This window comes from Nematolebias whitei, chromosome 17 (assembly GCF_014905685.2).
Source record: "Nematolebias whitei isolate Nwh7 chromosome 17, NemWhi1, whole genome shotgun sequence".
Classification (NCBI taxonomy): Eukaryota; Metazoa; Chordata; class Actinopteri; order Cyprinodontiformes; family Rivulidae; genus Nematolebias; species Nematolebias whitei.
The window spans coordinates 27928496-27943993 of NC_056514.1; the positions used below are offsets into that span (position 1 = coordinate 27928496).

Below are 15498 nucleotides of genomic sequence, written 5' to 3' on the forward strand. Positions count from 1 at the left end.
CTCCTGATATTTTTGTGATAAGAAGAAAGGGCGACCTGCAATTGAATTAGTCATGTTTCATTCATTTATTTCCTTTCATTGACATTTAATTCTTGAGACCACCATTATCTGAGAAAATCTACAAGACAAACAATAAGAAATGTTAAGGAAAACATTTTTAAAAAGTTTTGTGAAGGAACTTCAGTATTTTTCTTCAAGATCTAAAAATAAACCCTGTAAATTTCAAAGTTTCTCCTTGGTTCATGTTTATAATTTATGGGTTTGTTCATTGTACAGAATGTCTTACAGTAAAAAGTGAAATGGGGACACAGTGATCTGCATCCATAAACTAAATGGGAGTGTATGCTTGAAGTGTAGAGGTATAATTGGTGCCTTGGCCTCGCTGCTTCCAGCGCCCTTGTCTGCATCTGACCAACAGTTCACGAAGCCATAAATATTCTTGGAGCAGGAGACACTCTCGGGATTGGAACAGATGAAATGATATCTCCTTCCACTGACAACCCTTCAGGACCAGGATAAGTGGAATAGCAACAAGATGAACTTTTACGGACGTCCGTGAGCATCCATCAAAGGTAGTGACCTTAATGGCTCCCTGCAGACAGTGGCGGTGTATTGCCCACCCCTCACTAAAGAATGAGGGACATTATAGGTCCCTGACCGGGTCATTAGTTGTATCATTAAGAGGATTGGATCCACAGCAAGAACAAAAATTTAGATTAATATGAGTGCATGGTATCATCCCTGCATCACCTGAATCACAATAACCATACAAAAAGTTAATTAATTATTATTTAATATCTAAATATACATTTCATGTTTAAATATTGTGTTTTAAACTCCATGACCATGTGGCACATACTTGATGCATGCATATTGGTCTATGTTTTCATTTGGCATTTAATGGCTCAATGGTTAATTTAATGAAGACACTAAACTATTAAATTGTTCTTTATTTGATGAGCTTTTAGACTCCAGAGCAAAAAAATAAATAAATAAAACTTTTCTCCATCCCTTCACAAAAACATTGTGTTTTTTTTTTGTTGTTGTATTTTTTGCAATTGAAGCCAATATTTCAGCGTTTTCGCTATTTTTAAGCATCTTCAAATGCTTTAGAGGACGAAACGGAGCAGTAAAAATAAAGAATATAAAATCCTGGGAGGGAATGACTGTCAACAGCCTGTCAAGTTCAAAGGAATCATCAGAGTGGGACATTACCTCTGTACTCCTGAAGCAGTAAACAATGCAGTCAGACTTGCCATGCACATTAGCAAAACCCCCTAATGAAAAATGGAATCTGTGTGGAAATTTGAATAAGCGTGAAGATGTCATATAGCTTCAGCTGTGCTAGTCATTTTCTGTTTTTTTGTGAAAATCAATTGCGAAACCAACCTTAGGGTAAGATGCAAATTGTTTTTGTGAGAATGGTGCATTTAAGATGGCCTAATTTTGGTGTAATTTGGGGAATGTGTCAATGTGAGTTGTAAACATAAACATTACTTGCCGTGAGCATCATGTATTTAAGGCCATAACAAATTATCGTGGTGGAACTTCAGAGCACAAGCTGTTGAGTTTTGGATCTTAAACCTTGTGTTGAAGACACTCTTAGAGAAGTGGTTTTAAAAGGAAAGCAGATATCTAATTTCTCTCACATTGGTTTTTATTTATTTACTGACACTTTTTCGTTTTTTCTTTTTTTTTTTAACACTGAATGCATTTACCAACAGCCACAGTTTGTGGTTAAGGTTTAATCTGTTCATGTTTATTATTATTATTATTATTATTTTTGTATTCAACTTTTGACAACTACAGTACTTTTCATTTAATTTCACATACAATAAAGGAAGGTCAAGGTTCTTTATTGTCATTCGCATCACATGTGGTACATGAGGTGGAACAAAATTGTGTACACAGAGTCCCAGTTACATCCAACAATAGCAAAAATATAAAGTGTAAAAATAAACAGTAAATAAGGAACTAAGATATAAACTAAGATATACGCTAAACACTAATAGTGCAAAACAATACACTGAAAACAAAAAAAAATACACCGAACAACAACAGCAGCACAAACATGAGTCTTTGTGGGTGGATGAGTACGAATGAATGAATACAGCAGCATGAAATAATCAGCAGCATGAGATCTGCAGCATGGATAATCAGCAGCACATAACAACAGCGATTATTTTTTTCCCCACAGTGATTAGGGCTTTATGAGTCTGAGATTCAGGGTAGAAGCTGTTCCTCAGTCTAGTGGTTCTACTTAATGCTCCACAACCTCCTTCCTGAGGGGAGCGTGGCAAAAAGTGTGTGTGCTGGGTGAGTGGGGTCCTTCATGATGCAGGCGGCCCTCTTCCTGCAACTGGAGGTGTAAATGTCTGTGATGGTGGGGACACTGACTCCCAACAGCCTTCTGTGCAGCTTTCACAACTCTCTGCAAAGCTTTTCTTTCTGGTAGATTCATCCTTTATCTTTACCTGCTTCTTCCTTTCTGGGTCAAGGGGGTCACTGTTTCCCATAACCAGAGGCGGGGGACACCTTGGACAGGTCTCCAGTCCATCACAGGGTTACATCGAGACAAATAACGATCAATCAGTGCAACATGCATGTTTTTGATCTGCGGGAGGAAACTGGAGTACCCAGAGAAAACCGACACATGTATGGGGAAAACAGAGAGAGCAAACACCACCCAGAAAGGTTTCTGGCTGGGATTTGACCCAGTGACCTTCTCATTTAGAGGCAGCAGCTCTACCAACTGAGCCACCGTGCCGCTCAATAGAGGAAAATGTCATCCTCAAATCTGTCAGAGCCTCACTTTAAGCTACGACCCACAGGGAGCCAGACCTGATCTGTTTCTTGCTTCTACACCAACAAAAACAGCTAAATTTAGTGCTCTCTGAAAAGATGTGGGGCACTTGTTTGATCCAGTGGCCTCTAAATGTGTCATTCCAACATAATGTAACAAAACGTATTGAAAATGTAGCTAGTTTCAAAGGACATTTTAATGTGAAACTTTAATGTGACAGCACTGATGATGAAAAGCAAAATGGAACTCTATACTGTTGATGAATACAGACATTTTATTTTGCATTTGTACTAAGTTACTCTTCAAATTCAAATAAAATTTCTTAACTTAAGCATGTATTTATCAAACTTATGATAAGCCAAAGTCCATATGAGCTACAAATTTTGGGGTATTGAAATGAAAAGTTTAGTTCTTTTCAAGTAAGGGTTTTGTAGAAAATTTATGAACAATAAATATCTTACCTGTTGTCAATGGAAGCTAGTTGTGCAATTTTAATTCCATCTAGAAAGCTATCCACAACAGATAATTATTGTTGTTGTTTTTTTTCTTTTCTCAAAACCTCTCTTCAGTTTACATTTCTTTTGGTTTGTTGGATCTACTGTTTTTTTATTTTTATTTTTTGTGCTTGGAAAGTACTTTACTAAAAGTACTAACCCTATTCTCAAAGACAAATGTGTAATTTTGTCAATTTTCTTTGAAAACAATTGCTAAAAAGGGATTGTTTGGCTAGGTGGTAGACACATGAAGGGAAACTTTAAATGATTTGCAGTTCAAGTCCCACCTTGGAAGAAGAAAAAATCTTCTGGACGCAAATAACCACAAACAGTTAAAGGGTGAGGCACTAACATATGTAGCTGGTCCTTGATAAAACTGATTTATTGAGGGTTTGGTTTGAAGGGAAACACCACCTACTTCACTGTGCCTTAATGAAGTCCTAGTTTCTCTATTATTAATTAAATCAGCAGATTCCCCCCCCCCCCCCTTTAAAAAAACAACAACTTGGTAATCAGATTTTATGAATGGTTACACGGAAGTCTGTTATTGTAAAAGTTGTGTGAAAATTTTTAATCAAAGAGAAAGAAAACTTTGATACTTAAATTGACCCTCCATCGATTATCTTTTTCCCGCTTCTTCCTTTCCAGGTCGCCGGGGTCACTAGTGCCGCATGTCCAGCCATCACTGTACGAGAGGCGGGGTACACCCTGGACAGGGTGCAAGTCCATCACAGGGACACTAAGAGACAAACAACCACTCACTCTCTCACTCACACCTATGGATAATTTAAAGTTACCAATCAGTGTAACGTGCATGTTTTGGGTCTGTGGGAGGAAACTGGAGTACCTGTAGAAAACCCACGCATTCACGGAGAGAACATGCAAACTCCACCCAGAAAGGCCCCTGGACCAGGATTTGAACCAGGGTAACCTGTTCGCTGAGAGGCAGCAGCTCTACCAGTTGTGCCACAGTGCTGGAATATATATTTTTAAAAATCACACTAAATATTTACTAAATGTGTCCATCTGTATCAACCTCAAGCTATATGATGCCATTCTTAAATTGTCATCACAAGCTATGCCAAATCACCATGAGGGTCACAAATGGCCCTTGAGCCTTTGGACACCCCTGCTTTAAATGCACTTTGTGTTGTTGTTTTTATTTAAAATACAAATGTAGGTGGTTTAGTATGATATAAATAGTGAAACAAGCTAGTGGAGAACTTTATTTTGTACAAAGGCAAGTCAAAAATCACATTCAGTCTTATATTTTAGCTAAATCACCCATGAAGCGAATACACATTAACTAAAAATAAAAATGCCTAAAATTCCAAAAGCCCACAAGGAAATGCCAAGACACTATAGTTTATCCTCAATATATCAATTTTCTTCTATAAACATCCAATAGATTAATAATTGATCTTGATTTGTCATGCAGGACAATCTTTATACTCAGTCAGTATAGACTCATAAAAGCTGTCTGACTTTGGACCCAAAGCCCACAGTCCCTGGTGAAGTATAAAAGAAAGGATTCATCCACTGCCCCCGGAAGTATCAAGTTGAAGCAGTCGCCCATAAATTAGAAACCCTGCTGTTTGGTTTGTTTCCTCGTGGGGGGGTGCCTCTCTCCTCCTCCCCCCAGTGGATCGCATCGCTCCCTGGGGTGTGTCTATGGAAGCGCCTGTCCTCTGCCGTCCGCGCACACGTATGTGTGTGTGAGGGAGTCTGCGCGCGCGCACGCCCCCGCCTCCTCCCTCTGCCTCCCATCCGCATCTGCTGCAGAGAGAGCTCACCCAGCACGCGTCTGTAGACCTGCGCGCTTGTTTTTCCTCTTCCTCAGCCCACCGGAATATTTCCCTTCTCTCTTTTTCTAATCTTTTTCTTTCTTTTTCTTTTTTTTTTTTTTAATGTATTCATTTATTTATTTGAATGGGATGGAATGGGTTGACGCGTGAGTCAGCGCCGCTCCTCCATCCGCGGAGTTCAGCCGCTTTTCTGTCACTTTTGGAGGATTGAGAGATGAACCCGAGGAGGAGAGCGCCGGATGGGATAGGAGCCCCGGAACGCGCATCCCTCACCGCAGACTGAACCCCCTCCCTCCTCCATCCTCTTCCTCTCTCTCTGTCTGCAGCCTCCGAGAGCAGCCGCCGCATCATTTTTCAGAGCAGCTGCCCCCCCCCCCCCCCCCAATTCACCCCATCCTCACATCCGTCACCCCTTCTGCTGCTCCGTGGGAATGCAGGGAACGGCAAAGGGATCGTAGCGGCATCTTTTCTTTTGCCCCCCCTACCCCCCTCCCACCACCAACCCCCTACCCCACCCCACCATCATCACAGTGACGGACAGCCCAGGAGCCTGTCATCAGCATCAGCGCAGAAACTGGACCTGGATCAGCTGGATTTAGCGAGAAGCATCCTCTCTGCCCCCCTCTCCCCCCCGCAATCAGATCTGTTTTGTTTCAGGTGCGTGGCTCTTGGATTACTGCCAGCCGCAGGGAGGAGAAGGGGGGTGGGGGGGACAGATGAAGCAAAGTTGGACCATCTTTAAAAAACATAGAGAAGTGCTGAAGGCGAGCCATCTTTCTTACTCTCGTCGTCTAAATGTGCATTTATGACACGCGAGACCGGCAGCGCAGGGGAGCAGCGTTTGGTTTGTATTTTAAGGACCTCACGCGGCCGATAATCAACCAACTGAGAGAGGAAAAGCCTGGGTTGTTGCACGCGCACATGGATTTACAGCTCCAGCCTGAACCTCACCACGCCACGGATCGATCCTGCGTTCATTTTTTCTTGCAACGCCTTTTAACAAGGGAGGCACCTTGGGATTTTTTTTTTTACTATCCCTGCCCGCCTTGTTTACCTGTCTGTAACCTGTTTGCTCATGGGAAGTGTGAGTTTTGTGGAGTGTTTATGTGAGTGAGTGGGGGTGAGAGAGAGAGAGTGTGTGTGTGTGTGGTTGGTTTCTTGTCCGCCAGAGGGAGTGTAGGTTATGTTGCTTGGGAATGCTTTTGAGTGTTGTAGCAGCTTTTAATTAGAAAGTGACTGGAGTGTCATGCATCTGCTTGTGATTTTTATATCTGTGCATGAGTAGGTTAAGTTTTGGTATATTTACTCAAAATGTGCAGTGTCACTACTTTGGCATCACACTTCCTTCCTTGCACACATCCCTGCATCATCTGGCCACCTGTTTGACCTCCCAAATCCTCAAAAACATTAAGAAAAGAAAGAAACAGCAAGATGTGTGAGCGCTCTGGTTCAAGTACTCTAGCACCCATGACCCTAGAGGAGCCAGGGGTGGAACAAGCATCTCCTCGAGCCCCGGGGCCTCTTCGATGTGGCCCGTGTGCTGTGTGGCCTCGCCAGCAGACCTGGCTCTGTGCTGTCCCCCTGGTCATGGGCTTTGTGGGACTAGGACTCAGTCTCATGCTGCTAAAATGGATTGTGGTGGGCTCTGTCCAAGACTATGTCCCTACTGATCTTGTGGACCCCAAAGGTAGCATTGGACAGGACCCAATTTTTCTCTCCAAACCCAGTGCCATGCCCAAGGGGCCTGACATTTCCACAGCCACCACTACATTAGCTGCACCCACAACGGTTATGGTGTCTACAACCACGCCGCTCGCAGCGGCTGGTACAGCTCCGGCGCCAAGAACTCGATCAAGTCCGCCAGCAAATCATTCAGCAAATGGCAGCAATGCCAGTGGAGACGGCAATCGTGCCCCACACCTGCACAATAGAGTTGGCACTCGAGTTAGCGGCACTGTGGTAACCACCTCTGCTACACGTGCCACCCGGCTCACTCCACCACCGAGCGTTAAAGAGGCCACCCCTCGCAGCACCATCAGAAAAGGAAGCAGCACTGCCAATGGACGTAATGGAGCTGCCAACTCAAAGCCAGGACAGACGTCTCCCACTATTAGCACCACAGCGTCCACCACAAGCACAGCCACTGCAAAGAGCACTCCTAAGGAGCAGCCAACAACCTCCCAGCCGGCTGCCCCGATGAAGCCCACTTCACGATGGAATCATGGGCGTCCGGGAAAGGGCCCAGCCACACGCCCACAACATCGCTTCAGAACACGTAAGTTCACTTTTTGAGTTAATGTTGTGCTTTGAGTGAGCACAGTTGTGTGAGGTTACATACAGAGCTGGTAATAAGTGTATCAGAAGAGCTCTTGGGCCTTTGTTGCTGCAAGAATGGTGTTTCACAGCAGCATTCAGCCACTGCCTGTACCTTTTTTATGCTTGGTTAAGAAATTCTTATTTTCTGACTGACTTGGTTATAGCTCACTCTGAGAATGTACCGTATATCCATATATATTTCCATTTTTATCTACAAGGAAAGTGGATACTCCAGTAGCTTATTATTAATCATATTCATTAGCACAGGCTGATATCAGGGGATATTCTCCGACTTTCACCCCTTTCATCTTTATCTTTCACTTGTGCATTAATCCGATATGAATCTTACCTCCAGAGGAGTTTTCTTTTTCTTTCATTTCTGCACAGTGGTTAAAGTACCATTGGAGGCAAGGCCCACATCTCACAGATTATATTTTGTTTTGTCTGTCAGATTTAAATGCCCTGTGGAGGTGATCAAGGACATCATGTTTAAGTTATAAAAACAAGCAGCAGTAGCTTGTGAGGTGAGGTGGAAGAAAGGTTAGCTCCCACCTCTTGTCTAGAGGAATCGGATGTAGCAAGGCCACATATCCTATTTAGCAGAGTGTCGCAGGTACTGCTTTACACTGCGGGGAGATATAGGGTGTGAGGTGGTGGGAGGCTCACGGGGAAAATGAAATGGTAACAGGGAAGAGAATAATGTATCAGAGGACAAGCAAAATTGAAATGGTAGAGAAACCCTTTGAAAAACAGCAAAGTAAAAGAGGATGGTGAATGAAAGACTCGGATGTGAGGAGCATAACAAAGCAGGAGAATGAGGAGTGGGAGCTGCAAGAAGAAGAGAAACAGCAGATGGAGAGGGCTAAGTAAGGGAAAGGCTTGAGGGAGAAGGAAGCCATAAAGCTGGGGAGCTGTGAATTTTGCATATTTTGTATTGTATAAAGGAAGAAGGCTTTGGGATTGTTAATTCCACAAGGAACGTGTTTTCAACACCCAGCAGAATTTCTTTGAGCTGTGGGTGGGTTTGGTTGGGAGTGTAGTGATGGTGAATATGACTGAGTTGAAGGGAGTTTTCTTTTGATTCACAAGTTGCATCTTTGCCCCACAGCTTTACGTACGTTGATTTAACATGGGGGTGAGTTAAATAGAGCTCTTTGATAAAACGGTTAGAGGTTACAGACTGGTCATTTGAGGTTGAAGTGATATTTGGCCATATAGTTATCAATAGTACTTTATGAGCTGTGACATTAGTCATGGTGCACAGGGTATGGTGAAAACAGTGGTGTAGTCTATGTAATATGCGGGCATATGGAGTATACCCACTAGAAAAGCCTGGGAATTTCAGTATACCACCTTAAAAGTGCCCATGAGCCCATGTCATGCATCATTGCCAATGAGACATGACATGGGCTCGTGTCATTGTCGACATATTTGGAAAATTTTATAGACACATTGAGTTGGTTCAATCTGTTTTTTGTATAATTCATATTTGTACATATGTCTACAAGTCTAGGACAAAGCAAATACTTGTAGACTTCAGTACTAACTACTTAATACCTGAACATGTTTTGCTTTATCAATTCTATAACATACAAAGGCAGCTGTTGTACAAAGTTGTGCATTTATTCAAATAAAAGCATTAGAGAAATTTTGAACTGTTCAATATGCTTAACATCCATCCATCTATCCATCCATCCATCCATCCATCCATCCATCCATCCATCCATCCATCCGCTTAACAATCTAAATAAATTGACGATTACATTGTACTAACCGGTGTACTTTGGTTTCTAAGCACAGTATACCCACTACAAAAATGTAGACTACACCACTGGGTGGAAAGGGTGAAAGTCTTCCTCCAGGCAAGATTAATGCCTGTCATGAAGAAAACCCACTTATTTATTGTATGTTTTAGTCTTTGGCTTGCCATTAGCTTAGCCTGGATGAAGACTTTTGCCTTTTTTTCATACTGTTTTATGACTGATGTCACGGCTGATACGGTACTCACTATAAATAACTATTTGACAGAGCATCCCTTCACTAATGACCAGATTATCCTTTTTAATATGAAAACTGAAATCATAGTTTTTCCATATTTCAGGTACAGGTTTCAGTTCACTACATCCTATGCTTCTTGTTTATCAGTTGTTTGTATCCGTGGTATCGATTGCACCAACACACTGTGATCAAGTGACAGATTCTTCATCATTTGGGGCGAAATATTTTCAGCTTAGTTGGCTCTTTAGGCCCACAGGCAGTCTTAGACTCCTCCTGCAAAATAATCTCCTGCTCCAGAGTCAATTATATCACTTGCCAAAGAGCTGCCAAACAGCTGAGAGCTGCCAAAGCGAGTGGCTCCCTTGTGCGAACATCAGGAAGCATCTGTTTGTACTGTATACTAGAAAAGGCCACAGCCCTCACACACTAAAGCATACATAGTGAAGCAGCTCTTTATTAATAAAAGCTTTCATATATAAAAGCAATTTTCTCTGTAGGCTTATGTTTCTGGCGTGTCTCGAGGCTGACACCACCAGCAGCGGGTTTATTTCATGCATTTTTGTGTAAATCAGAGTCAGTAGGTGAAACTTCAAAAGTACCAAACGCGTGTGTGAAGCTCCTTGAGTTTAATGCCAATGGGGGACTTTTTTCTTGTCATTAATTTAGATATATTTGTTTCTAAATTTAATATAAATGTTAATGTTACAATTATGATTATTTGAAGTGGATTTCTGTGCAAAAGCTATGAAGGATTCATGCCTTACTTGTTATAGAAAACTCTTTGAACAGCTACAAGTGGGGCTAAAAACAAAGTGGGTTGCTGCTGTTTTTAAAACGACAATTTATTTTATAGCAGTTCATGCGAACCCTATTTTGTTAGGTATGTACAGTTATTCAAATATAATTTAATTGGGGGTTTTTGCAACACAAATGATGGAAGCCACAGCTAGCTGTAGCACTTCTGGTGCAATCTGACACTTGTCAGAAGATAATCATATTTCTGTTAGAATACTATTTTAATGGGGGGAAATTATGGCACTATAAAAGCTGTTAAAATAAAATGCATATGAACTGCTGAAAAATCTTTGAATCTTTAGTTTTTATTTTTTTAAATCAACAACAAGCCTCTTTGGTCTTGGCCCCACTCAGACTGTTTCTTATCTTGTCCATCCAGTCAAGACTAATTAATTTTTCTCTAACCTGAGGCAGTTCAAAGAGCTATTCACAACAGGTGATTTATTAATTGTTCATAACCTTTCCAGAGAATCCAACTTCAAAAGATATGACTTGGTGCTCTAAGGAGATCAACTAAATATGATGAAAGCTTTAATAATCTTAAGTATTCTTACAGTTATTAGCACAAATAAAGATGATTTTAGTTGGGACTCACAGGACACGTCCAAACAAGACGTTTTATTTATGTATTTATTTATTTTACCAGAACACAAGGTATCTTATAAAATGTCCAAACTCTTGACTCTTTTATGAGTCACACAAAATTACTCCTTAAAGCAACAATGAAGCTTTTGATAAGCACATACAGTTTTTGCGTGGTCTCTTTATTCCAATAGATAATTCTACAATTTATGGCTGGGGATTCATCTATCCTCCTGACTACCAAGAAAAATAAATACTGTCCATGTCCAATATTTTATTATTCATATGGAAGACAACGGTACCAAAACCCATCCTTCCATATTTGCTATCATTGAAAAGCTCTAAATGTCCTCTGTAGAGAGCAAAAGGAATTAATTCAGTAGTATGCTGTGGGTGGGAGATATTCAGATTTACATATGTCCACCAAGGAGGACAAATATGAACTGCTGATAGTCAGGAGGCGATAAAACTTTTCTCTTTTTTTAATCAAAATGTTAGAAACCCTTGTATAATCAAGAATTTATAAGCCTCACTTTTAAATATGCCATTTTACAATTTACTAATGTCCCAGAAGACCAAGTCTTATGTAAGACATAATATTCCTCAGGGCCAGTGTTTGATGGGTACAATGTAAAATTCTTGAAACTTTTAAACTGTTGCTATTTTATTGTGTTGTTCCTGTGGCAGGGAATAAATTAAAATTCACTATAAAAGTTAGATCACAAAAAGTACTCTTTATTGCACCAACTCAACTAGGGATGCACAATATTATCGGCACGGTGTCGGTATCGGACGATATTAGTGATAAAGTTAAATTTCGGACATCGGCCATTCCATCAAAATAGCTTGCCGGTATAAAAGACGCTGTTTTTGTATGACAACCCAGTGACAAGGATGTCTGCAGTGCCAGCACGTTACGACGTCAGGCACACCATTGAGTTTGGGTTTGTGAAAATTTACAAATTTGCACTGTTCGAGTGTTGTCATTGTGTTAGAGAATAAATGTCATGAATAAATTTGACATTAAACATAATCCAAGTGTTACATCATTTTCAGCCCCCTTTTGGCATTTGCATTCGGTAGCAGGCAAATTTGATAAAGACCATGCAGAATAATGTAGTATTTTGATTCCACAGCAGAGAAAGCTATGTAGTCTCAGTAAGTACTGTAGGTCTAGGAAGAAAAAAAAATAATCGGCACTGGTATCGATTATCAACCAAATAAGTTTTAAGATATCGGCATATCAGATATCGACCAAAAATCCAATATTGTGCATCCCTAAACTCAACCCATTTGATGTTTATTTTTATTTGTCTAACAAATGGTATAAAAAAGATACTATAGACTTGTGCAATAGCATATTTTAAATGCTACTCAGAAAACGTCTCTCCTGATAATGAAATGCTCTGTAAAGCATGGCTTCAGGTGCGTTTGACTCGACCCATAGTGTCGTATTCTATTTTATGTCCTATGCTGAGGCATCTTCTCTGGTTTCAGGTAATCTGCACAACAAAAACACTAAGAGGTTATAAAATGGTTCTTTTTTTTTTTCTTCTTCTTTCTATTCACTGCTGCTGTATTTTTGTAAGCAAGATCTAAGTGAGTCTCTGTGTTCTCAAAGACAGACGAGCTGTGTCCGTTGGGAATAGAGACATATTTTACCTTGTGCTTTTTGCCCCCCCCCCCTCCCCACTTGTTTCCTTGTGGTTATTGTGTCAGCTCTCTCTGTCATTGTATTCCACCATTTATTTTTGCGTTTCTTTTGTGCTTTCTCTCTTCCTTTCTACTTAGCTCCTCAGTACACTTTCATGAGCATATGGGCAGTTGCGCAAACACTGGCACACTTGTGAACACAATGACAAGCGTGTAGCATGTGTTCCAACTCATGAATCTATCATTTGGTTTTCCTCCATTCGAGGTTGTTACTTTTCCGACTCTAGTCTCATACAAACCCCATTGGCTCAAATGTAGGGACATAAATGGCAAATGGAGCAGTGGACAATGAACGCCTGTTGGGAAACCATGGGACGCTGCGTCGGCTCTCGGCCCATTCAGCTCTCTTCTCAGCTGTGAGAAATCTTCCTCGGTGAAAAGTGGTTGTAATTCCATGCACATATCACTAGCCCATTTCCAGCCCTGTGAATAAGCAGTCACAGTGCAATTTTTTTTTTTTTTTGTAGAGCAATTCAAAGATGTTATTGTTCTTCGGTGAAATCGGTGGCTGTTTCTTGGGAAAAAAGTCGAGTCAGTGAGCACCCTAATGTGTGGGAAGCGTCACATTTTGCATCAACACCTTTTACACAAAGGAAACATCTTCCATCTGTGCGAGGACATGGAAGAGAGAGAATGCACGAAAGCAACCAAGGGCGCTGCAAATCAGCTGACTGGAACAAGAGCTATTTAACAGAAGCACCTGTGCTGTTGAGGTGTTTAAAGCTGAAAACTGAACCACTGTTGTTTTTGCATTAGATTGTTCCTTGGATTCATTGACATCTAGGTTAGCCCTTTTTATTTTACCTATTGGTGTGACTGTTAGTAATCGGATTTATTTCATGCCTATTTATTTTATAAAACAAACATATGTAATATCGGGCGGATGTAAAGCAATAATTTAGAAATTATGAGGTGAAGTTCTTTGAAAAGCTTATGTGCAAATAAGTGTTGCAGATAGCTCTTTAAACAACCATAGTTTGTAGAAACAGTTTAATTTTGACCAAACTGATGATGTAATGACTAGTCCAAATAAGGCCACAATTTAACTTCCTTTCCTTGCTGTTGTCACAAAACCCCACTAAAGTAATCCTAGCTGTTCTTTTAAGAGAGTTTAGCTATCTTGAGGTTTTGTTTACAAGTGACAGTCAAACGGTTGAGGGAATGCAGAATTGAAATGTTCTCTGAAAGGTCTCTTGGCTCATCTTTAGTGATAGGATGAGGAGTTCATAGGGGTTTAGAGTAGAGCTGACGTTTTTATGCAGCAAAAGAAAAGAGACGAGGTTCAGAAATTTGGTGAGAGTGCAGATACAACTCAGAGGAGGCGTTTTGGACATATGCCACCAAGATGTGTTGAGAAAATCCCAAGATTTGCTATAGATAAAAAAACAAGGTTAAAAACCAAAAAGAACTGGATTTTTATTCTGAAGCTGAATATATTTCGCTTCGCATCCGGGGGACTTTAGCCATTAAAAAAAAAAAAATCTCTGCAGTGTGTGGAGTTTTATAAAACTGGGAGGTGATAAAACCTTCTGGATGGAACCGAAACGTCTTCAGCTTCAGAATCGATGTCCAGTTGTTTTTTTAACCTTTTTTTAATTATTCATCGTGATCTGGACGACTGAGAATCTTCGCTGGAGGAAGTAATTTTGAAAGAAAGTACGGTTGATTCAATTCAATTCAAAAATACTTTATTAATCCCAAAGGGAACTTATTTGTTGCTGTCACTCGTTATCCTCGTTTCATTAAGAGATGTTATAGATGCTGATGGCTGTAGGCAGGAAGGATCTCTTGTAAAGGTCCATCCCACAGTGGATCCTAAGAAACTGGCTGCAGATGCCGTCCGATCCGTCCACCCAGACTCGGCTGGCCTCTCGGTTCCCCTCAGGCTGTAGGACCGCCCAAATGCTGGGCAGAACTCCTCCCACAGCAATGGCCACTCCTCCCAGCAGTCTGCCGAGCTCCTCGTTGCTGCGGACAGCCAACTGCAGGTGCGGAGCGACGATCCTGATGGGAGATCACGTGTTGCTTTTGGTCCTCAGGAATTAGCAGAAAATGGATCAGTGTTATTTTGATCATAAATTTATAAAAGCTAAACTACTTTTAACACATAATCTTTATCTCTCAGTTGTGGATTTATTTAATTACAGTTTCTGCTAAAATACCAGAACTTGTTTAACAAATATTTCAACATGACCATCAGCCCTTAGTGTGCAGATGCACTGAAACCAGTAACTTGCGATATATTTTATTTTTCCATCCATCTCAGTCTCATCTGCCGTGGATTTAATGCCACGTGTTTTATTAAACCTTCCTAAATACAAACTAGCGGACTCAAATAAACTTTCTAACTTTTCCTGCCCTTGATTTTGAGATGACAGCTTGCCCTGGTGAGCACAGATGTACAAACACAAGGTTCATAAACTAAACCTTCTGATTAGACGAAGGATTTGGAAATTAATAAAACAATTATTGTGTATTATTTAAGCGTCCAAGGCTGATGAAAATAAGAGAGTCAATATAAAATCACAGTGCACAGTCGTTTTTTTTTCTTTCAGTTTTAATTAAGTTCAGCAGAGACTGTGGATTCTTTTCTCACCACACAGAGAAAGCCCCATCACGGCTTCTGTTTGGTAACGTGCAGCAGCTTCAGTTTGCTCTTCTTTAACTCTGGATGGATGCCGCCCCCTCGACAGGTCATTTTCTAAAATTTGAGTGGTTTAAGTTTAGGTTGGTTGTCGGCTCAGCCCCCAGGATGTCTTGACGTGCTCTTCCATTTCTTGTGAACCCCATTAAGGTCTTTCAAGCTGTGCAGTTTTCCCACCCTTTCCATGCCCTCTTACCTCCCCTGTTGGAGGGCGGCAGCGTCGGATTGGTGGTTGTCTTTACAAGAAAGGATTCGTGTTCAGACGCACCCTCCAGTTTTGACCTTGTCTCTGACCAACCTGAGATGTCCATTTCATTTTTGTTTTTCTTTATTTGTTGAACTAAAAAA

At 40.9% G+C, this 15498-nt stretch overlaps 1 protein-coding gene across 1 annotated transcript in view; it reads left to right on the top strand.

Moving 5' to 3' along the window:
- Positions 1–6518: 6518 nt before the first annotated feature.
- Positions 6519–15498, top strand: part of nrg3b (neuregulin 3b) — a 313653-nt gene continuing 304673 nt past the window's right edge. The window contains exon 1 of the mRNA XM_037691441.1: positions 6519–7377. Within this exon, the coding sequence (XP_037547369.1) occupies positions 6534–7377 (844 nt within the window). The 5' untranslated portion in view covers positions 6519–6533. The remainder of the gene's footprint in view (positions 7378–15498) is intronic.